Source organism: Heteronotia binoei, chromosome 12 (assembly GCF_032191835.1).
Source record: "Heteronotia binoei isolate CCM8104 ecotype False Entrance Well chromosome 12, APGP_CSIRO_Hbin_v1, whole genome shotgun sequence".
NCBI lineage: Eukaryota > Metazoa > Chordata > Lepidosauria > Squamata > Gekkonidae > Heteronotia > Heteronotia binoei.
Window position 1 is genome coordinate 60,425,585 of NC_083234.1, and position 24,140 is coordinate 60,449,724.

Here is a 24,140-nt window from a genome sequence, read left to right on the forward strand (position 1 = left end):
CCCAAGACCCTTCAAAGGATTTGGGGAGTTCAAATGTAAAGGCATCAAAGCATTTTCAGTGAGTATAGTGGTTAGAGTACTGGACTAGACCCGGGAGAGCAAAGTTCAAATCCCTGTTCTGCCATGAAATTCACAGGGTGTGTAATGGATGCAAAGTGCTTGGAAGACTTTTTTCCAGACTACGCTACCTCGCAGAGCAGCTGTCAAGATAAAATGAGGTTATGGAAAACTATCTATGGGAAATCTTATTGTACACAAAGCTAGAAATCTCTAAGGAAGAGATATAATTAAAAAATGAACTGGACTTCTGAATATTACAGGCATCTAGAGTTTGTTTTTTTTTTAGCAGGAACACAGGAATGCAGTTCCAGCTTTGTTAAGTACTGTAAGAGGTACTCTTGACAGGCTTGGTATCAGGAGGTGTGGCCTAATATGCAAATGAGTCCCCATTGGGCTTTTTCTACAAAAAAGCCCTCATGTGTCTCATCTTTTCTCTCCATCTTATGTCTACATATCCAATTTTTGCAATGAGATATTATCATTGGGGTATAATACAGCAGGGGGGGAGATAAGGGTGCCTTTTGCCCCCTTTTTGCTTACTCCCTAAATATGCTATGCCTTTTGCCCATGTTCCCCATCTGATAATCCCATCCGCCACCAACTCCTCCTCTGCCCAACTCCCCTGTTCATTCTTTATCATAAAAACAGAAAATGCTATGCAAAATAGCTCAAACACAATCAAGAAATAAAAATAAAAGGGCAGGGAAAACATTATGCATAATTTCTAATATTCACTAACACCCCTAGGTTTGGGGGGAAAGGAAGGAAACAAACTGGTTTTTTTTTTCCTATGAGGAATTCTTGAGAAATCTGGTCCATTTCCGGAGTGGAGAAGAGCTGAACCCCCTCCAGCTTAAAAAGGGAATTTTGATGATAGGCATGAGGCTTGTGGCACAAGCTGCCAATAAGCATCACTTTAAAAAAAAAAAAACATTTTTAAATAGCACATTTCCAGATCTTATAATTCATAGAGTCCAACATGAAAATGCAAAACCTACCACCTGGTAAATAACGTGAACAAAGTACCCCTCAGTGGGAAGGGACTAAGACTTGTACGCTCTGCACAATTTCTAGTCCCTCTCCACAGTTAACAAAAACAAAATAAACTATGCAAAACAAATGCCAGTGTCAATGCACCCAATTTGTATAAGCATATTATTAAAAGTTCAGAATATTCACACCTCTACCTGTGAAATAATGGTGACAATAGGTAACTGCAAAGCCAACATCTCCAGACAATAATATTTGGTATGTATAGAGCACTCTGGATTAGCCCAGGGACCATCCGCAAATCTCCAGGAATTTCTCAAGCTAGAGTTGGCAACCCTACTCTGGAGCATTTCCTGCTTTCTTCCTTACTGAACCAGATAGCTGAGACAGACTGGCGTATCTATGGCAAAGTGATATTTTGAACAGTGGCCCAGCTCTCACACATAAAGGTACACTGTCCACGAGCAACGGCAACCAGGTTAGCTTGTTGCATAACTTGTATGGCATAGCATAATGGTGAGAATGTTGGAATAGGATCACAGGGAATAGCCCTCCTGACCAACCCTTAACAATCACAGAACCTCATTTGGTATGTATGTGAGAAAGGAGCTTTTCAGTGGCAGCCCCATGATTATGGAAAAGCATGGCCCCGCCCCCTCCTTTTCAATCTTTAGGCTGGAGAAAGTTTTACTTATGGCTGCATTTGATTAAAGTAGTCCTAAATTGTGATTTTTAAAAAAACAAACTGTTTTCATGAATCTAATGCACTTTATTTTTTATTGAAAGCCACCTTGCAATCCATAAGGAAGAAAGGTGGCTGAATAATTGTTTTAAATAAGTAAACAGGATCAGGGAGAAAGAGGTTCAAGTCCCTACTCTAGCATGGAAGCTTGTTGGGTGACCATGGGCCTCTCACTCCTCCTCAGCCTAAATGACCTCACAGGGTTGTTGTAAGGATAAAATGGAGTAGGGGCAAATGCAGTAAGGTGCTTAGGGTATAAACACTGAAATAGATTTAAAAAAATAAAGTTTCAGTCCAGTGGTTAACTATGACCAACAAAGTTTTATTCAGGGTATGAACTTTCATGTGGATTCACACTTCTTCAGATACATTGAAATGGAACATATAGGCAAATTAGCATACAACATAGAAAGCTCATACCTTGAAGAAAACTTTGTTGGTCTTAAGAGGTCCCACTGGACTTTGTTCTACTGCTTCAGACCAACACAGCTACCCACCTGGATCTATAAATATAATAAATTAGTTAACAAACTGGCAAGCATTGACCTGGGAGCCAGAAAGTCTTCAGTGACTACCTCTGCCAGAAACTATTCAGTCTTAGCCTCAGTGCTTTGAAAACTCATATAAACACTGCATGTGATTATTGTGCAGCCCTCTCCACTGTGCAGCGGGAAGCATAAGAGATCTTCCCATGCAGTACTGCCCATTCTCTTTCTCCTGCCAATCACGGACCTCCCAGCATCCATACGGGGAGAATGAATCTTAACCAACTTCACAGGGTTGTTAAAACGGACTGCTATAAAACCATGGACGTGGAGTGCTTGGAAGTCTCAAAAGTGCAATATACAAGCTAAGCAGCCTGACGGTGCAAAGGGTTAACTTCTCTCCTTCCCTCTCCATGCACCAGCCCAGATGTCTCCCCTGCCAAATCATAGCTGTCAGCCCTCCTGCCGTCCTGAATAGATGCTTCACAGAAGAAAAGCTCACAACTTCACTGCCATTACTGGGTGAGAGATGCCTTAAGAGAAGATGCCTGCCTTCCAGAAGTGCCTATTGAGAGCAGCAGGAGCCGGAACACTTGCTAGCAGCAGGCAAAGTCTGAAAAGGTAGAACAGGGAATGAATGGAAGGATCGCCTTGAAAAGAAGACTTTCTTTTTGGCATGGTGCAAATGCAATACCTATCACCAGGGCTTTTTTGGTAGAAAAGGTCCAGCAGAACTATTTTGCATATTAGGCCACACGCCCTGACGCCAAGCCAGCCGGAACTGCATTCCTGTGCATTCCTGCTCAAAAAAAAAAAAAAAGCCCTGCCTATCTCCTAGCCATAAGTTTGGGAGTACTCTACAAGGACCTTTCCTCTCCTGCCTCCTCCTCCCTCTTCTCTTGGGCACCATTTCTCCTTGCCTCTCATTGCCAGAGCCAACTGCACTACAGTCTTACGCGCACAATGGCACTTTTGCTGACCATGGGCTAGCCCCCATGTTCACGACTGAGCTAAGTCTGGTTAGCAAAAAAAGCAGCAGAAGTGAAGATCTGCAGCTCCAAACCTGAAAGGGAGAGGGGAATTTGTATACAAGAGAAATGATGAGAACAAGCAGCAAAGGGTGCTCCCAGGTTCCGAACCATGGTTAGATCAGGTAGTGTTATGAGGGACCTCAGGCCCTTATGGTGTTAAGTGCAGGATGAAAGGAGCCCGTATGGATGCATTCACCATACAATCTACAGAGGAAATGATCCAAAGGAAAAGGGGACATTCTCCTTGCTGAAGAGATAAAACCAGGTAACTTGCCAGACCATTAAAGGGAAATTCAGAGAGTCACTCTCTCCTTTGCATTTTTTTTTAAAAGCATCCAGCCTATGAAAAAGTTATGAGCAACTCAAAAACTGGCGTACCCCATTGTGAACTATAGTTTAACCACAGAGTCAATTTGGTGTAGTGGTTAAGAGTGGCTGACTCTAATATGGAGAACTGGGTTTGATTCCTCACTCCTCCACATAAAGCCAGCTAGGTGACCCTAGGTCAGACACAGTTCTCTCAGAACTCTCTCAGCCCCACCTACTTCACAAGGTGTCTGTTGTGGGGAGAGGAAGGGAAGGTGATTGTAAGCCACTCCGAGATTCCTTTAGGTAGTGAAGGGCAGGGTATAAAACCAACTCCTACTCCTCTTCTTCTGATGATGATTGAGGTGCCCTTACTGCAAGGTTATGAGATACACTGGTGCACATACCTTTGAAGACCAAAGCAGATATGGCATTGTTTAAATGAGTTGGATGTAGGACTCACTTTCCACACAGCAGCTGCAGGGAACTAATTTTGAAAGCACAGCAGGGTCTTGATTTACATTGGGACTGCAGCACAGAGGAGGAAGGGCTCCTGCCTCCCCGCTGCAGCATTTTTCTGAGCTGAAATGGCCCCAGGAGTGTTATTTGCCCCCTATTCTGAGCTGCAAGTGCAGTATTATTCCATTTGCAGACCAAAAATAGAGCAAGTAACAGCTCCAAGGCTGCTTCAGCTCAGAAGAACAGCACGGAGGGCGAAGCAGATGCCCCTCCTCCCACTGCACTGTGGTCCCAATCCCAGTCAGCCCCCTGCACTGCTTTAAAATTAGATCTCTGTAGTTGCTGTGTGGCTGCACAGAAAGAAAGTTGAGTCTGAGAAAGCCAGACCCAACTCTTTAAAAACATCCTAAGACTTGAGCTATGTGTTCAGGGGCCGGGGGTGGGGGGCTGGGGTGTGGATCACAAGAAGAGATCCTTTGGGGACTGTACCATTGATGGTTAGTTAAAATGCTCCCTCATGTTAAAGCATTTTCTACCCAAAGAAAAGTAGTAAGGAAAGAAGAAAGGCTTAATCTATCCTTCAGTGGAGCACCAATAATAACAGTTCTTTCCTATTGGAATGTCAGCTTCCCCACAGGCTGGGGAAAAGATTGTGTAAAGGAATTACCTCACTGGGCTCTGCACACGTTACCAGTGCAATGTGAGAACAGCAAACCACAAGAAAGCCCATAGAGCCCAATCCTCATGTGGACTAGAATCTGGACTTCTTAAATATGGATGTCTTGCAAGAACAAGTTCCCTGCCCTTCTTCAACCATCCAGACTGCTAAAACAACAGGGTGTCCATAAAGTTTTTAAGTAGGTAACTGTCTTGTATGTAGATCGTTCTGGTCCCTTATCATGACAGGCCATACAGTGAAAATCATGCAAAGCTGTTTCCGTTTAGCAGGGGTAGGCCTGTTATAAAGTCAATGTGATTAAAGTGAGGCTGCTGCAGGCTTCTCATCTGGGGAAAAAAAAATTAGCACCAGTTCATTACGGAAGAATCCAGGGAAATTATGGGATATTTCTGCAAATGCGCTACATCAGAATACAGGCGGTAGTATAAATATATATTAAAGACCCACTTCAAAAACTGTTTGCACGTACAAAAGTAGCCTGTCATGGAACACTGGTAGTCAGGATGGAACCGCATGTTGTGAGAGACCCCAGACAGCATCCCACCCCCATATCATGACTTCTAATGAGAAGCAGCATTCACTGCTTCCTGTGGCACCACCTTGCCGTGGGTTGCCTGGCGCCTACCAGGCAAGATGTGGAAAGGGGGGAAGGAACCCCACAGTGGGATAATATGACATTAGCAGCCAATCAAAGGGCACGACATAGCACAGGGGGATGCTGGTTTGGGCTGTATCCCTCGCCTGTAACATCTCATGCATACTATGGAGTACAAGAATGTGGTCTTGGAAATGTAGAACAAGAAACCTTAGGAAACTTTAGTGGCTAGAATGCTGGAGCCGGACTAGAGACCCCGACTCAATCAAACTCCCCTGAGTTACTTTGAGACAGCCCCCACCCACCCACCTCACAGGAGTATCACAAGGATACGATGGGAAACATGTACATCCACCCTGGATAAAGAATTGAAATAGATAAGTATGGAGGTACGTATACAGGATAAACGGGGGAAGTCAATGAAGTTGGCAGCCGGTTTTAGCTCACAAGCTGCATTTGTCACAAGCAGCCAGAATATAAATAAACCCCCTGTGCCAACTATATGGCTGGAACGCTCCAGTCTCTGAGTTTAGGAAAATGAAGGAGAAGAGGTTTAACTCCTTCCAGATGAGCTGTGACAGCTTATTTTCATTCACACATTATATTGGGTTTGCTAGTTGCTGGGCGGGTGGCTTATTTTCTGCCTAACCCAGACCACGTGGTGCTGGTCATCCATTGAAGCAAACAGAACAGCTCTGAACAGGCTTCCCTTTCTTGCTGCAGAAGGCTTGTGGGGAATGTTAAACCATTCCTTCACTAGACATGTTCAAAGCCTCTCAAAGCTCTACAAATGATTACATTGGGATTCTAATAGATTTTCCTTTTTGCTCCCCCCCCCCTCCCCTTCTTTCTTTCAAGTCAACTGAAAGAAATTATTTTGCAGGAATTAGGGTACCGACCAAAGGGTATATTAAGCAAGGAATGCCATGAATACCTCATAAATAAAACAGGTTCCCATTTTAATGTTTCTATATATAGACCCTTTCACAAATTCAGGTAGAAAGCATGATTTGACATTTTGCGAGCTGTGCCAGAATTCAGAGGTCTCCAAGCCAGCGATATTTTTAATTTCCACAGAAGGTGATAATTATGCGCTGAAATATATTGTATTTTTGGTTGCAAGCCACCCAGAAGATGCTTCTGCTACAGAGATGGTGAGACACGTGAGTGCCATTTTCACTGAAAATTTGCCCACTGTTCTATACAAATCCTGATTCTAATCCACCTGAGGGAAGATTCAGTTACTAAAGAAAAAAAAGGGGGGGTGGGAAATAGCATTACATTAAAAACAGCCACCAGCCAAAAGACAACCTCTAATTTCTCAATCTGTCTGTATCATTTGAAAGCACATTAGCCAGACCGAAAGACGAATCCACTAGTACAATTAAGCAATCATGCAGCCAGGCAGGTTTCCCTTGGGAGAAAGAACTCCAGAGCTGCAGTTCTGCTATAGAGAAGGCCTTCTGCTTATAGTTTCCCACCACACACAGAGAGGAACAAACAAGACAACCCCACCCTAGCCTGGTCTGTAAAGGAATACTGCAGTATCTTCTGCTAGACCAGTTTAAGACACGACCTTCCCATGGAAAGGAAGAGCCCCGTGGTGCAGAGTGGTAAAGCTGCAGTACTGCAGTCCTAAACTCTGCTCACGACCTGAGTTCGATCCCAGCAGAAGCTGGGTTCAGGTAGCTGGCTCAAGGTTGACTCAGCCTTCCATCCTTCCGAGGTCGGTAAAATGAGTACCCAGCTTGCTGGGGAGGGGAGTGTAGATGACTGGGGAAGGCAATGGCAAACCACCCCATAAAAAGTCTGCTGTGAAAATGTTGTGAAAGCAACATCACCTCAGAGTCGGAAACGACTCTGCACTGGGGACTACCTTTACCTTTTTTTCCCATGGAAGCCAGTGATTTCAGGAACACTAGAGAATACATCTCATGAGATTAGGACATTCCCAGCCTAATTTTCCAGTCTCACATCCTAGTTTTAGGCCTGGTTTACACATGCAGAAGAATGAGGGGTTGGAACAGAGAATACTACTTCAGACTGCAGGGAAACATTCTTCTGTGTTCAAAACTCACTGCAAATGAAAAACTAGCGCAGCCAACAATGAGGAGGGGATGGCATTCAAAATGTTTTCCCCTGCCACACTAGTATCTGCAAAGGCAAAAGAACATTCCACATAGGAAACTACGACCTGCAGTCTCAAGAGGTGCAGTCCATTCTATCTCCTCACTCCACCAGCATGTGCAAGCCAGGTCTTAGTTAGTTACTTCTTGCTATATGCAACTTGTTCCAAACACTACTAGGTGGCTCAGAGAGCAATTTAAGCACCACTTATACTTGAGTGGCTGAACTGAGAACGATAGTATAATGGCTAGGCTTGTGGGTGATTCATAGAAGAGGGTTAAGAGACCAAATCTGCGCATTTACTGTTCAATATTATGCATATTTACCCAGGAGCAAGTCCCACCAACTTCAATGGGAATTAAAATGCAACCCTAAGCAAAGTCAAGGGACTCCCTTGAAGACTCCCTTGAAGTCAGGGGGACTTAATGGTTTAAGTCCTGCTTAGGACCGCACAGTTACTGTGTTCAGAGGGCTTCAGCCAATACTCCCTCTAAGCTGTGAAGTCTTGTGAGCAGGAATTCTGCTTTATGAGCTACTGACATTACAGTCGGGGCCTTTTTTTTAGCAGGAATGCAGTTCCAGCTGGCTTGGTGTCAGGGGGTGTGGCCTAATAGGCAAATGAGTTCCTGTTGGGCTTTTTCTGCAAAAAGCCCAATGTGTAACAATGGTGGTGTCAGGGGGTGTGGCCTAATATACAAATGAGTTCCTGCTGGGCTTTTTCTACCAAAAAAGCCCTGATTACAGTTATAAGCTACTGCATAAATTAGTTTGCTCTGGGACCATTTTTCCTGAGACAAGACAAAAATGTGTGAACTGGAGGCTAAAAAACTGTGAGCTAGCTCACGCTAATTCAGTTTAGAGGAACACTGGCTGCAGCCGTAGGCACCATAGCAAAGTACAAATTGCCCTTGTTTCTTCATTTAAAACTGATGCATCAAAATGCCAAATTAAAAAAAAGCTCCATCAGAACAATTAAGTGCCACAGCAGTGAATAAATTAGCTTCTTAAAAACCTGAAGGTAACAAAAGTTAAAACAAAAAAAAAGTGCAAGGAAGGAAGAACACAATGTGCCACCCCCCCCAAAAAAACCCTGCTGAATTTCAACTGATGTGGTGATACACTCAGAAAAGGGATGTTATTTGACTGCCCTTGCTTCATGAGAGGAATTTAAAACATCTCTGAATGGCAAACTGAATTGCAAAAAATTAATAAAATAACATCAAAATGTAAAACCTCAAAGAATGGAATAAAAGTGCCTGCTACTCTTTGCAGAGTCATTGCCAGCTTTGGGTTACCACGGAAAGAAAAATGAGGTACCAAATTATAGTGCAAAGCATGCACCCTGGTAGAATACCTCTTTTCCTGCCAACTTCCCTCCTCACAATTAAAAGTTTGCTTGTTTGTTTGTTTGTTTTAAAAAGGAAAGATCTGAATTCAACACAGGCTGAAATTTTTAAAACTTTCGTAGTTGGTGACTGCAAAGAGTTCTGGCTTCATCTGAATGAGACCTCCCATACCACAGAATGGTAGCTCCTGTTGAGACATTAAGAAATATTTCTAAACACTCCAACTTCTCAGAAAAAAGAAAAACCATCAACCTGTGAGGCACAGACAGGGCTGTTAGGTTCAGGAAGGAAGCAGCAGGCTGTTGTACTGAACTACTGGTCAACCGTTAAGTCCGTGCATATGACTCTTCTATAGGAGAGGCAGCATCCTGAACATGGTGTGCATGAATATGTGAGAGTGAATAACAAAGTTAAAACAGACTAGTAGAGTGTGCAGTAGACTGAAGGAGAACATGCAAGCATTACACACCAAAGTCCAGGGGGGGTTTTGAGCAGGAACACACAGGAACACAGTTCCGCCTGGCTTGGCATCAGGGGGTGTGTCCTAATATGCAAATGCATTCCTGCTGGGGGTTTTTGGTAGAAAAAGCCTTGTGTGAAACAATGGTGGTGTCAAGGGTGTGGCCTAATATGCAAATGAATTCCTGCTGGGCTTTTTCTACCAAAAAAAGCCCTGCCAAAGTCTATATTTGTATATGTACAGTGCCTTCAAAAAACCTGGACTCTGCTCTGAGGAGCTTACTATCTACATTTTGAGAATAGGAGAAACATCAAAGAGAAGAAAAACAAGAGTCTAGAATAACAAAAGGATGAATGCAGCCTCTAGCTAAACTGAAGCCCAAGTTTTGTGAGTGAAAAGTAAGGCCAAATGCCTTTGTGGGTTTTGAGGTGTGAGTGGAAATGGGCACTAAGAAAGAGTTCCAGGCACAATTGCTTGAAATGAGTCCTTTATGGATATTTGACACAAATGCGGAGGCATTAAGGAACATTTACAAACATCCCAATTTCTCAGAGTAGGGCAGCAAGGGGAAATGGAATGAAACAAAGAAAAGGGCGACACCATTTCTGGCTTAGGCTATCAAACACAAACCACAGAGTGGAAAGTCAAATCCAGCTCTTCCCATTTCTATAAAGGGTCATCTTCTAAAAGACCCTTTTTACATGATAACAATTTCGTACTGAATGGCTGGAGCTAATTAGGCAATCGTGATTTTTTCCCCCCTGTCACCAGTGTGCTAGTAGAAAGGCATCTGAGAGCAGATGTGATGAACGCATGTTAACAGAGTGGGAGACCTGTGGACAGCTGAGGGAAGGGGTTGAATCTGGAAAGCGAAGACAAAGAGTGAAAGGCAAAAAGGCACTGCCAGTGCAAAGCTACACAGAGTTTTCCCTTTTTAAGTCCCTTGAAGTTAATGAGCTTAAAAGGGCAGAACTCTGATTAGGACTGCGTGGCAACCATTACCATCAGAAGCAGCCATCTTTTAAAGTCCTCCAATTACTTGATATATAAGCACTCTTTCATAATGCTACTGAATGCTATAGATTAGCTGCTGTCAATATTTTCAAAGCCTAAGCCCATCTCTCCAACAAGACAGCTGGTTTGCAGTTTTTCTACCAGATACATGCCCCATCTTTCTCCTCTCACTGGGATGCAAAAGAGGCTGCGGCTCTCCTTTTAATACTTTCAACCAAGAGGGAAATTTGGCAGGCGCAAGCTTGTTGAGCAAGGTGTGAGAAATTGCACCTTCCAACATTCTCTCCTCCACAGCTATTATAGGAAAAGAACCTGCAACACTCTGCAAACAAAGTCAGTTCCTCCCTCCCTCCTTCCCAATTCTCTCTTGCATCCTTCTTCTCTTCTCCATCCTCCCCCCCCCCCAAATGAAAGAAAAACAGAGGCAAGGCGTCTTGTAACCATAGGGCATGGGAGGACCCACATGTGGGGTTTGATCTCCCAGATGAAATTCAATGAGATCATTCTATGAGCAGGAGGGAGGCCAAAGTTGTGCTTTTGAAAAACACAAGCCAAAGATAACCTCTGCTCCTTGTTCTAATGTGGTAGCTGGCTTCATATTGCATCAGATACATATCATCATCTACAAGTTGTCATGTTTTGGTGGGTTGCTTCTCTCTCTCTCTCCCCCCACCTTTTTGTGGCTCTCTAACAACCTTTTAAGAGCCCTGTGGTGCAGAGTGGTAAAGCTGCAGTACTGCAGTCTGAACTCCCTGCTACAACCTGAGTTCGATCCCAGCGGAAGATGGGTTCAAGTAGCCGGCTCCAGGTTGACTCAGCCTTCCAGCCTTCCGAGGTTGGTAAAATGAGTACCCAGCTTGCTGGGGGGAAAGTGTAGATGACTGGGGAAAACAATGGCAAACCACCCCGTTAAAAAGTCTGCCGGGAAAACGTGAAAGCAATGTCACCCCAGAGTCAGAAACGACTGGTGCTTGCATAGGGGACTACCTTTACCTTTTTAATAACCTTTTGAAAGCCTGCAGCAACATATAGGACACTTACAGTGCGGTCCTATACAGAGATACTCCAGTCAAAACTCATCTGATTCCAGTGGTCTTAGAATGGAGCAATTCTCTGAATAGGGTTGTGCTGTTAGTGTACAGATCTGACATGTTGGGTTATCCAAAACCAGAACTTCCAACTTTAACTTTCTATAAATAACAGCTGGAGTGGGGGGTGTAACTTAGATCGTGCTCATGGCACCAGAGAAGGGGGATTAACTGTGGCCCCTCCATACATACACCACTTTTTCAGATGCAAGCAGGCCCTTGGGAGGTACTATCGCCACTGGTAGAGAAATGTTCATCTTGGCCTCCACTGTTCAAAATCAAGATTCCTCCCTAATGTTCACACAGGATTATGCTCAGATTTGCAAATACTATATAAAACCACCATATGTAGTTCATGCATTGACCTAAAGCAGAGCAAATTTCGGCAAATTTCAGTTTACATCAGGAAAGGAATTGGAGGGAAACAGTTTACAAAATCCATGCCTAGAGCATGTGTCTTGACCCAAACACCCCACCAACTCCAACTACAGCTGCCATTTGGAGAAGTCTAAAATGGCAGAAGACGACAACGGCATTGGATTTATATTCCGCCCTCCACTCAGAGTGGCTCACAATCTCCTTTACCTTCCTCCCCCACAACAGACACCCTGTGAGGTGGGTGGGGCTGAGAGGACTCTCACAGCAGCTGCCCTTTCAAGGACAACTCCTATTAGAGCTATGGCTGACCCAAGGCCATTCCAGCAGCTGCAAGTGGAGGAGTGGGGAATCAAACCCGGTTCTCCCAGATAAGAGTCCACTCACTTAACCACTGCACCAAACTGGCAGGAGATCTGCGCCCTTATTCACAGCTGCAAAAACAATTTTCATTTCCTAGAACAACAGCAAAAAAGGATAATTAATGCACCCATCCCTCATTTTAGGGCTACATTTGTGAGTGGGTTTTTATTTTATTTTCCACACTATTTTGCCCTCTGAGGCCTACAAAGAAAAAAAATCTGCAGATTGACTCTGCAAGGTTAAGACATCTCTGCTTCTTCCAGGCACACCCCCAACAGCAATGTCATCCCGTCATCCTCTTTTATGGCACCTTTAAAAGCAATCCCATATCTGGATTAAAAAGCTGCTCATAAATATTTGGCTCCTAAAAGATTGTAATTGGTGATGGCTGGCCCTGGAGCACGCTTTGGGTGGAGCCAACCCATCTGGAGCCTACAAACTTCTCGAACAAAGATGGATCAGAAAAACAATCACATTTTGGCCTATTTAGCTCAGACAGATAAGTCGACAGGACAGGCATTTTAAAAGGGCTGGCTCCCACTGTCGCTGGATGCCCTCTACGTTAAGAGACCGATCACATTTTAAAACACTGTCCTTTAGTCCCAATTTAAATGTGACATTTGCAGACAGGAACATCTCACCCATGCAATGTTTCACATGTCCAAAATCCCTTTTAAAGTGAGCTCTCAACCATTATGAGTGAAATGTTAGCATACCAGGCAACACTTGTCTGGGCTACAGATCTCCAGTATGCTAACTTTGTACATGCAGCAGCTGAGGGCATAAATCTTTGAGAACATACAATATCACGCAGGTGAGTTCTTCTTGCCCACCAGGGCCATGTTGAAAACTGGACTTTATTCTAGAATAGGAAAACTAAAAGGAGGCCCCTGGGCTAGATTTGACCTTTTTCTGGCCCTGGTTGCCTTTTTCTGGCCCTGGTTGTCCTGCTATATGAGTATCAGGATGTGTTTATCTCCCAAAGAAAAGCAGTTGTAGAGACTCTGTGGGTATTTCATTTAAAAATGCACTGCTCTCTCAGGTGACATTTTAGAAAGGAAAACAGTTGTTGCCAAACTGGAATTGCATTCATTTCTCTGCCCCCCAACTAGTGGCGTCATCCTATCAAAACACATGGTTCCAAACAGCGGAAGGCCTGCCTGCTAGGCAATGCTGACTTTATTGTACTGCCTACCTATCCATGTGGGAACTGAAATGTTCCAGCCCTCAAATCTGTGCCTAGAGAACAGAGTGGCCCATGGGAAAACAGAAGATCATCATCACTGTGTCGTTTAAACGCTTGTATCCAAAGGCAGGCTGTTTCGGTATCTGGAGGTTCCATTCATTTTTCATGGAATTTATTTAATCCTCTTTTTAAAGTCATCTGTGGCCTTGGTCTATACAAGCCGCAGAATGAACTGGCAGAGGCCTAATGTTGTTCTGGAGATTCACTGTGGAACTGAGCTACCCGTGGTGTCAAATTGCAGCTGACTTCTAGAAACCTCATAGGGTTTTCCAGGCAAGAGATGTTCACGGGTGGTTTGCCGTTGTCTGCCTCTACATGGTGAATCTGAACTTCCTTGGTGGTCTCCAGATCCTAACCAGGGTGGGCCCTGCTTAGCTTTCTGAGATCTGGTAGGGATCAGGCTAGTCTGGGCTGGGATTTCTATAGGTTGGTTCAGTAAGAGAGAATATGCCTTTCACAATCTCAGGTTCGATGCCTCCTGGGAAAGGATCTCAGGTACCGGATGATGGGAAAGGTTTCTTTCATCCTAAGACCTCTGGAGACCCAATGCAAGTCACAACCAGCTGGCCAACAGTCCAACTCAGTTTAAGGCGATTATTCCTTGAAACAGTTTTCTCATGTCATATTAGCATGCATACGGTTTGAGACTGGTTTGTTTTGAAACTTGGCAGGGGCAGCTGTGGATCCATCCACTTGTAAGGTCCTGATTGTTAAAACTCCCAATTCTGATGGTCTGAAATGTTGAATTTCATAAGTATCCGCTATCTCTCTGAGTTGACAGAGAGGGCGTTTGTCGACATAGCCCTGTGGCTACAAATAAGATATATTTTCCCCCCAATGCATTTAGCATATGGCGAAGAAAGACAGCAACGACTTTCCCCGTCAAAGAGGCACAGCAATGCATCCTGCATATTCAACTTCCTTGTGATTTTCTCAGCTCCCTGCTTTGGCTGCCACGTCCTAGGTTAACAGGTGGGGGAATGTTGCCAGGGGGGCGTGGATGTAATTGCTGCCGATGAAGTAACCTTTTGTACTGTTGAGATCTAACGTGTCTGACAGGTTGGGTCAAAATTCATTACACTGAAGGGGATTTAGAAATAGTGTCTTAGGGGTTTTAGGCCGCGGTTCTGAGCTCCTTGATTAAACCTGCTCAATGATTTACTTTCCTTAAAGATATCTGCATTCAGCGACTAGCAAGATGGAGTGCCTTAATAGTGCTGTCCTTGGCACAGTTACACCCGTCTAAACCCCGTCGCCTTTAGCTCCTGCATCTGTAATGTTAGTATCACAGGTACTAACCTACTTTTCAAGGCAGTAGTAAGGATTATCTGGCTAGCCATATGCTGCTCAGGGCAGTATGCAAAACAAAGTTGCTAGACCTTAAGAAGCTGAAGAGAAGCTTTGAAACCTTAGAAAATGCTAGGGCAATAGTTAAAAACTCAAAAGCCAAGAAGAGGAACTGAATAGATTGCCAGTAGATTAGTGGGGGTGGGTTGGGGAAGATAATGCAAAGCGTAACTTACTGCCTGTCCTCAGAAGCAGCAGCAGTATACAACAACTAAAGCAAAAATGTGTGTACGTTGCTGGATTTGTACAGGCTTACCTTTATGTAGAACCGACTCTTTAATACATATACATACACAAACAAACATGTACGAAGCTGTCTTCTACTAAACCAGACCCTTGCTTCATCAAAGTCAGTACTGTCTATTCAGCCTGGCAGCAACTCTCCAGGATCTCCAGCAGAGGTCTTTCACATCACCTGTTGCCTGGTCCTTTTAACTGGAGATGCTAGGGGTTGAACCTGGGATCTTTAACATGACAAGCAGGTGGTCTACCATTTTGCTACAGCACTTTCCCACAAGACACTGAGAAGAATGTCACTTCTCCTAATCTTCCCTCAGTACAGCTGGGACAAGCTATCTGCTGGGTCTGACCAAAAAGGGATTCGAACCAGGGACTCCCACAGGGCACAGGTCGTTCTCGCAGCCACTACACTAGGCTAGCTGCCAGCATATGACCTGATGAGATCATTAATCTCATTTCAACACAAACAAGCCCATTAGGGACCCACTTTTCTCTCCCACAGATCTAAAGAGCTGGTTCAGTTGAAGCCACTGAAATGCATTGCCTCCCTTCCTCGGACGAAGCCACTCGGCGTACAGAAATAGACTTCAATGACATCACAGAGGATGAAGGATTACCAGTTTCATAAGACTGCAGCATGTGCTTCTGGTTACTTGCCTCCTCACTATTCACACGGCTTCATCCTAAGCCAGGTTTGTGTATTCCTAATGGGACACACGAGCAGCAGATGCCTGTGAAAGCAAGCCAGGCAGCAGATCTGGGACATCCTTATGGTCAGAAGCATGAGAGGTATTCACATCTGGTCCCCGGGACACAAGGGCACAAGAAGAGGTTGGCTGGATCACATCAATGGCCCATCTAGACCAGCATTCTGTTCCCAGCCGTGAGAACCCAGATGCTTTTTGAAAGCCCTCAAACAAGGCAATCTCTCTCTCTCTCTCTCTCTGTGCCCACCAGCAACTGGTATTGGGAGGCAGACTAGCTATGAACATGTTACTTTTGGCATATGTATCCTCTCTTTCTCTTTGAAGGATTCAAGGCAGGCTACTGTCCCAGTTCAAATCTCTATCTGGTAAACTAAAACAATGAAAACCGACAAATGCAACACTAGGTTCCATTTAGCTTTCATGGTTAATAGCTAATTCTACTCCCACTTTTAAAGGGTATTGAATCATTGGCTTTCACTATGTCACACAGCAATCAAATTCCCAATGGTGAAGTGTGGGACACAATCCACTGGTCTTCACGGCAAGTTCCATTGCTACCATGAATAGAAGCGTGCCCAGGATAATTTCTCATTGTGCCATATCACTTTGTCGGAAGGATGGTGCCATTTGGATTTTGTGTCAAAATGTCTCAAGCCAGCCTTAGATTCTGTAGTATTGGATTATCTTGGACTTAGCCTGAATATCCAGAGAATATACATAAAACAATTGGGGATGGTCACGTTATGTGCCAAAAGTTGCTTCCGACATGGCAAGCCTATGAATTAATGACCTCCAGAACATCCAATCATTAAGAGCTTTGCTCAGGTCTTGCAATCTGAAGGCAGTGGCCTCCTTTATTGAGACAATCCATCTCAAGTTTGGTCTTCCTCTTTTCCTATTGCTTTTGACTTTTGCTAGCACTAGAGTCCTTTCCAGTGAGTCTTGTTTTCTCTGTCTCAGTGGAACAGGCTTTGTTGGAAAGTGGTGGGCTCTCCTCCTTTGGAGGTTTTTAAAGAGAGGCTAGATGGTAACTTGACAGCAATGTTGATTCCGTAAACGTAGGCAGATCTTGAAAGGGAGGGCAGGAAGGGTTGCATCAATGCTTAGTTCTCGTGGTCCTTTCTTACATGCTCACGGAAATGCTGTTCACCACTTTGAAGTCAGCAATTTTCTCCAGGCCAATTTGGCCAGAGATCCTGGAGTTTTTTGGGGGGGGTTGCCATCTTCTGGGCATGGAGAGGGGTCACTGGGGGTGGGTGGGGGGGAGGTATTTGTGAAGTTCCTGCATTATGCAAGGGGTTGGACCAAATAACCTTGGAGATGAACATATGAACTTATGAAGCTGCCTTATACTGAATCAGACCCTTGGTCCATCAAAGTCAGTAATGTCTACGCAGACTGGCAGTGGCTCTCCAGGGTCTCAAGCTGAGGTTTTTCACGCCTACTTGCCTGGACCCTTTTTCGGTGGACATGCTGGGGATTGAACCTGGGACCTTTTGCTTACCAAGCAGATGCTCTTCCACTGAGCCACCGTCCCTCCCCTAATCCATTCCAGCTCTATGATTCATGATGTAACCCAAGTATGATAGCCTCAGTTTGGTAATTTTGGCTTGTAAGAAGAATTCAGGCTTGATTTGATATAGAACCAACTTATTTATCTTTTTGGCAGTCCATGGTATCCAGAAAACTCTCCCCCAACACCACATTGCAAATAAATAAAAAGATACAGATGACAAAAGAAGCAGAGCCTTTCTAGATGAGTTTTTAGTGTAATAAGTATGTAGCTGGCACTAATTAGTTACACACCACATTCTTCTAGATGTACTCCCTTCTTCCTGGACACAACATCCACTAAAGATTTCACCCCTTCCAAGAATTAAGTGATCCTAATTTCGGTGCTTAGGAAAATGCAGCTCTTCCTGAGAATGGCACATCAGGTCATGAGACTCTTTTGGCAACCACTTACCAGATAACAAGTGACGGTGGCACAGCCTTCTTTTTTCATGCTTGCACCATTTTATGAACTCATAATTTTATTTATTTATACATTTTTGTTGCTCTCTTGGTAACTGCAGGCTACTCTGACATGCTACTGCTGGAACACTCCAAAGTATTATACAGCTACAAGGGAGTGGAATGCCACATAGTCCAACTTCTAAGTCATATCCACCCAGGTGACATACATCAGCCTATGCAGCCAAGCCAAACTGTAGTGCAAGCAAAAGAAAGCTACACAACAGAAGTGCACCTAGGGCACTTCCAGCTCAAGATGGCCAAGCTAATGACTTCCATGTTGATCTCAACCACTACAAGACTTGTAGTTGCTTTCCCCCAGCATGGACGACGGATGTCAAGCTGGGGGTTCACCAAGCCCTGGCCCAAGGACAGAACTACACACAGGTTAGCCAAAAAGAATCTTAATAATAATTAACAGATGCTGTGTAGCAGGAATTAACACATTCAGATGGAAGAGAAATGATCCTTTAGCTCGGGATGGGTGAAGAGGAGAAATTTCCATAACTCTTCTTAATGATAAAAGAATAACCTCCTGGAATTTGGGATTATAGCAAATAAGGAAGTTTATCATGAGTGGACTGCATTACACAGTCCATTATTATTAGGGGCTAGGTTAACAAAAGCATCTAGTCCAGTGTCCAGCTCTCGCAAACACAGTTCAAAGAGGACATGGACATGCTGGGAAGGATTAGCAGGAAAACATCGAAAGCATCCACAATCTGCTAGGCATGAAAACCAGCATGGCAGGTTTAGATACCACACCAGCTTTGGGTACCACACAAGCTGCGTCCAGCAAAATGGTGGGACTGCTGGCCAAAGTGCACCCAACACTGTCAATTCTGTGACAATGAATGTTGTTTATTTATGGTCAATGACTTTTAGCAACCATTTATATATAGTTACAGCAATCGCAGATAAACGAAGATCCCATTAAATTCCAACATGTAAGATGTAAGGTATAGTAAATACATCATAATACCATTTAAAACATACATTAAAATCATACCAAAAGAAGAAGAGAGAGGGGGCCCCTATGTGTGTACGGTTCTGTTACTTACTCTGGAATTTTATCACATGAACACACACCTTGGCTATTTTCTGGTTCTGTGATTGGATCCCCAGATGTTTCATTCACCCTCAGGGAGATCCCCCTAATGAATTAGGGCCAAGGAGCTAGGCAAGGGTGCTTTTAATCCCCTTCAAACCCTTGTGTCATTTCCACAACTGAAACAGACTCCCATTTCTGAAGCTCTATCACAAATGTGTGTGTGGAGGGAACAGACTCCCCTTTCTGAAGCTCTATTACAAGTGTGGCCGGGGGGGGGGGGAGAGAATCTCATCACAGGCCCCCAAAGTCATGAGTTCTTTGGCCCTAGGTGATTTACTGAATCGCTTCCTGAAATACATGCCAAAGAAAATATGACTGAGCTGCAGTCAACAGACTGAAGGCCAAAGAGAAAGTGAGAGAAATGATATCCATTTCTTTCCCAAACACCTTAAGATAATGGGGAAGAAGCGAGTAACCCCTTTAGCTGGAGACAGAACATCTGCGGCTTTGATTCTTTATCATATTACTGGCCTTCTTTATACCAGATGTAAAAAACACACCCGGATTTGATCTCCATGCCACAGTATTCCACTTCAACCATCCATCAGGCACCGAGTGCTGAATGCATATTCACCAGCATGCATTCCATTCATGAGCCCCTCACAACTGTGCCACAGTCAAAAAGAGGGCTTCCCTCTCTCCGTACACTGCTGTTTCTATAGCTGACTTGTACAATGCTATTCCAAATTACCAGAGCAAGGGCATCTACGATTCAGCAATTGCCATGCTTTCTGCAATTTTTTTTTAAAGCCTCCATTCAAAAGTCAAAATATTCATTTGGTCCTCGGAATGTAAAGTGGTGCCCCCCCCCCAGGGGTGGGGTGGGAAATCTACATGGGATGTGAGCAATTGTATTATTATGTCTTTTAAAGACAAGGCTTTTCACTACCTCTCCCTTTCTCGTATCAATTTCTATCCAGGTTGGTAAACAAAACAATGAACGATCCCTTCCCATTCTTCACACAGACCTCAAGATTTGCAAAAGAGCAACCAGCTCCAATTACATCTCTTTTTTTAAGGCAATTGCAGGGCAACCATACACAATGTTTTTTTAACCCAATGAGATAACCGAGATTTTTTTAAAAAAAAAATCAACAGCAGAAATATATTCAACCCAGTCCAGAGAAACCCAAGCTTCTTTCCGATGTTTCTGTGTCGTAACCGCTTCAGCCGGGGAAGGAACACAGCGAGCCAAGAACTGGCGGGGTCCTTCCAAGGAGGCGCTCGAGACCATTTACAAAAGCTTTTCAGGTGTACGGAACAGGCTGCATTTAAAATATATATATATATATTTATTCAAGAAAAACTTACCAACTCTACCGATCCATAATGCTTTCGGCTGAATTCTCCCCGTCTACAGCCCAGGTCCTCGGAGACAGAGCTGGAATAGAAGTGCTTCATCAGTAGACATAGCTAACTGGCCCCCTCAAGCTCTTTAAAAAAAGAGAGAAAAAGATCCCCCCCCCCCTGCTCAGCTGTGCCGAAGGAGGTCTGCAGCGCGCGGCTTCACCACTGCGGGAGACCCTCGAAAGATGCACAACCACTCGCAGCCATTGCGGAGGCTGCCTTGCCGAAAGAAGGGGGAAGGGGTGGGATGCTGCTTGCCCTGCCTGCCTTCAGTTGGGAAGGCAAAAAAAAGAGAGAGCTACAATTCAATTAAATATTTAGTCACGGCAGGATGATCGATAGAGGAGGACAGGGGCAGACGGTGGCTGGAATGACGTTTGCCAGACTCTCCCTCTGACCAAAGAGAGTCCCTGAAGCAGACTCAAATGCAGGAAAGAAAGGGAAGGGGGGAAGATGATAAAAGGCAAGCAAGGCCACCTCCCCTCTGCAGCGTTAGCTCGCACACAACAAGCTGCCTTGCAATTAAAAACTTTCTTTTTAGGACATTTTGCAATTCCTGGGGTTACGTGGGGAGGGGGGATTGTCCCATTTCTGCATTAAAACACACACACACACACACACAAGCACACACACACAATATCAATGACCTTTGCCGGGTCTCCGTGACAAAGAGTAAGTTCTCACGGAAAGAAGCCTCGCTAGCCGTCATGAGAGATCAGAGCCCCTTGTGCGTGCATCACCATCGAGGCACATAGAGGGTGGCAGAGTTCCCTACAGCCAAAGGAGATGAGGGAGGGTCTCTGCCCCAGAGAAGCTTCCCCCTCTAAATTTTAATTATGGGGAGGGACTGCTGAGGAAAGGGGAAGGGGGCGGGTGTGAACCAGTGAAGTCATGCAGGCTTGGGCTCTTGTCACAGCTGGGGTTACCAGCAGGCAGCAAGATGAAATTACACTGAGGTTTCCAGGGTTCAGAAGAAGGCAGAGGGGGGATAATCACAGCTTAGAAAGGGGGTTAGGCAAATTCACCGCTGAATGGGAAAGCTGGATACTTCAGAATACTCCTGACTGGAGGGGGGAGAACCTCCTCCTTCTGTCTGTAGGCTGCCTGAAGGCATCTGGTTGGCCATTGTGAGAAACAAGAAGATGAACTCAAGGGAATCTAACAGGGCTCTGATGTTCTTCATCAAGCCATTTGCTGTCATGTGGATAAGCTGGGGAAACGGAGAACCGTCCTTGGGCTTGCATCCTTCTTCCTCTTGTGTAAAAGCAATTATTTCCACTCCCAGTGGCACAACCCGCTACCCGTTAATACCGGCAAACCATAGTTTATGCTCGCCCTACAAACCGAGACTTCAATCAGTGGTTGGATCAGCCCCTTGCAGCAAAATAACTAAATAAATAAAGCCCACCAGAGGCATAACTGACCTGCAAGACCCAACCCACAGGTGTGAGTGATCCTGGTTTGGAATTCCAGCTTGCAGAAAAAGCACAAACCCTTGTTTGGGTATAAACTATGGTTTGCCACAAAGAGAAAATAACCCAGTGGTTAGTTGCACACAGTGGGAGAAGAAAGTGTGCCAGTTCAAACATCCCGCAAGCTGATTCAAATAGTGCCAAACCATGGCTCACCACTGTATCTGAACTATATGAAGTTTTTAAAGAATCACATGGGAATGCCTCCTCTGCCCCAGTTTGGTTAACACAAACCGTTCACAAGTTATGTGCTCCCCTTCCCGTGCTTTAAACGCCACCATGCCATCACCAGTTATTGTGAGAGAAGACACCCCCCCAACACCACTGAGACCCTTGGAGGCAGCAGTGGGATAAAATGTGATAGACAGAAGTCCATCCTGTGCCCTGCACCACTTCATGGTTGCCGCAGGCTGTCCAATTCCCCTAACCCAGGGGTGGCCAAACTGTGGCTCAGGAGCCAATTGTGGCTCTTTCACACATATTGTGTGGCTCTCGAAGCCCCCACCACCGTCGGCTAGCTTGGAGAAGGCATTTGTCTCTTTAAATCACTTCCCCATGCCAAACCAGCTGGCAGCTTGGAGAATGCATGTAAAGTTAAAGCTGCTTTCTTTTCACTTCTCCCTCCCTTTCCCCCCATCTATCTGCCTTCCTTCCTTCCTGTCTTGCGGCTCCTCAAACATCTGACGTCCCTGTCTTGCGGCTCTCAGACATCTGATGTTTATTCTATGTGGCTCTCATGTTAAGCAAATTTGGCTACCCCTGCCCTAAACAGCATGCAAAGCTATCTTTGTGTAAGAGCAAAAGAGACTTATGACAATTTTCAATATTTTGCTTGATCACAAATATATAAGTAGCACATATTCAGAAGTAAAGAAGCAAGCATGTAGCAGATCCACAGGGAGAGGGAGACAGATCTAGCACCCCAAAGTGTTTCACTCTAACACAACTCTCCACTTACCTCTCTCTTTTCCAAACTGGGGTTACTTCACACATATGTATACCTGCCCAAGGACAAAAACTGTTTGGGGATTTTTCCCACACAACTACCTACAGATTTGTCCTGCTCTGATAAGACATCTCCTCCTCCCCTTCAGGAAACATCCACAGCCATTAAAAAACATTCACTTCCTCTTGTCAAAGGATTCCACACACCCCCTCTACTTCCATCAGGTGCCGCTTCAGGTAAAACCACAGTGACAGACCCATCCAAAGTAATCAGACAGCAAACGTGCAACAGTGCCCCCTCTCCAGAACTAAAGGGCAAATTATGGGAAATTGCACAGTGCATATAAATGAAAAGAGCTAAGTAGCCTTCCAAAGGACAGATGCAATTACCGGGCATCTCCAATTGTCTCCAGATATCAACATTCCAATTTGATTCTCTGGCAGGGCACTGTTCAGGGGCGTAATTCTAGCAGGAGCTCCTTTGCATATTAGGCCACACACCCCTGATGTAGCCAATCCACCAAGAGCTTACAAGGCTCTTTTTTTGTAAGCTCCTGGAGGATTGGCTGCATCAGGGGGTGTGGCCTAATATGCAAATGCACTCCTGCTAGAATTACACCCCTGGCACTGCTGATGTGATTTCAGCCATCAAGGAGGTAGAGGGTGGCCAAAACTTTATTTTCAATGGCCAATCCACAAAAAATTCTCTCTTTTTAAAGGGGGACCAAACCACACACACACTATTCTCTAAGATTGGGATATTTCAAAAACTTTATTTATTTTGAATATTTTTACTCTGCCTGCCTTTCTATCAAAACAGCACTCAGCTTGGTTCAAAAAATATTGGGGGGGGGGGGGGGGGGAGATGCACAGTTAGGCTTTGTATCAACCTACTCTGAGCCATACCTTGGTAGTACAACACCACCACCTCCCAGGGATGGATGAGGAAAGGCCCGCCCTGGCAGCCTTTAACCTCCCATTGCCACAATTACCATACAGAAATCCTCAGGAGGTTTGGGGGATCTTATGGTGCCCTCTAGGCAGAAGTGCACCCTTCTAAGCCCATTGACGTCAGTAGCCCTAGAATGGTGCAGCTCTGCTTTAGATCGCACTGTTAGGCATTAATAATACAACATGCTAGAGTTACAAAAAAGGATTTCCACAATACAATGAAAACTAGCCTGGTTAAAACTTGGATGGGAGACCACCAAGGAAGTCCAGGCCAGGGTCGCTACACAGAGGCGTGCACTGCCAAACCACCTCAATTTGTCTCTTGCCTTGAAAACCCTGCAAGATTGCCATAAGTTGGTTGTGACTTGATGGCACATTTCATCCACTGCATCTATTAAAATTCATGACACCTTTTCCTCCTCTAAGCGAGCTAGCCACTGAACAAAACTAACTGGCAACAGAATCTTCACCACCGCAGCGCCTGCTCATGACACACTCAGGCCCTCCAAACTGTGTGCTAAGAGAAATTAAATTAAATACATTTTTAAGAAGAGTCCTTTGGAGGCAAAAGCATCCATCCATGTAGAAGGCTGTCTTCTATATCTCTAGACAATTCATTGTTTTGGCCTTAATTCCTTCCA

General features: G+C 44.7%; 1 protein-coding gene across 4 annotated transcripts in view; it reads right to left on the reverse strand.

Moving 5' to 3' along the window:
* GARNL3 (GTPase activating Rap/RanGAP domain like 3) overlaps window positions 1-24,140 on the reverse strand; it is a 149,216-nt gene that overhangs the window by 86,985 nt on the left and 38,091 nt on the right. For 3 of the 4 annotated variants that reach the window (XM_060251124.1, XM_060251123.1, XM_060251126.1), the window contains exon 2: window positions 20,096-20,165. In XM_060251124.1, the coding sequence (XP_060107107.1) occupies window positions 20,096-20,165 (70 nt within the window). Of the gene's footprint in view, window positions 1-20,095; window positions 20,166-20,778; window positions 20,879-24,140 lie in introns of those variants that run through there. The other variant, XM_060251125.1, reaches the window with a different exon arrangement.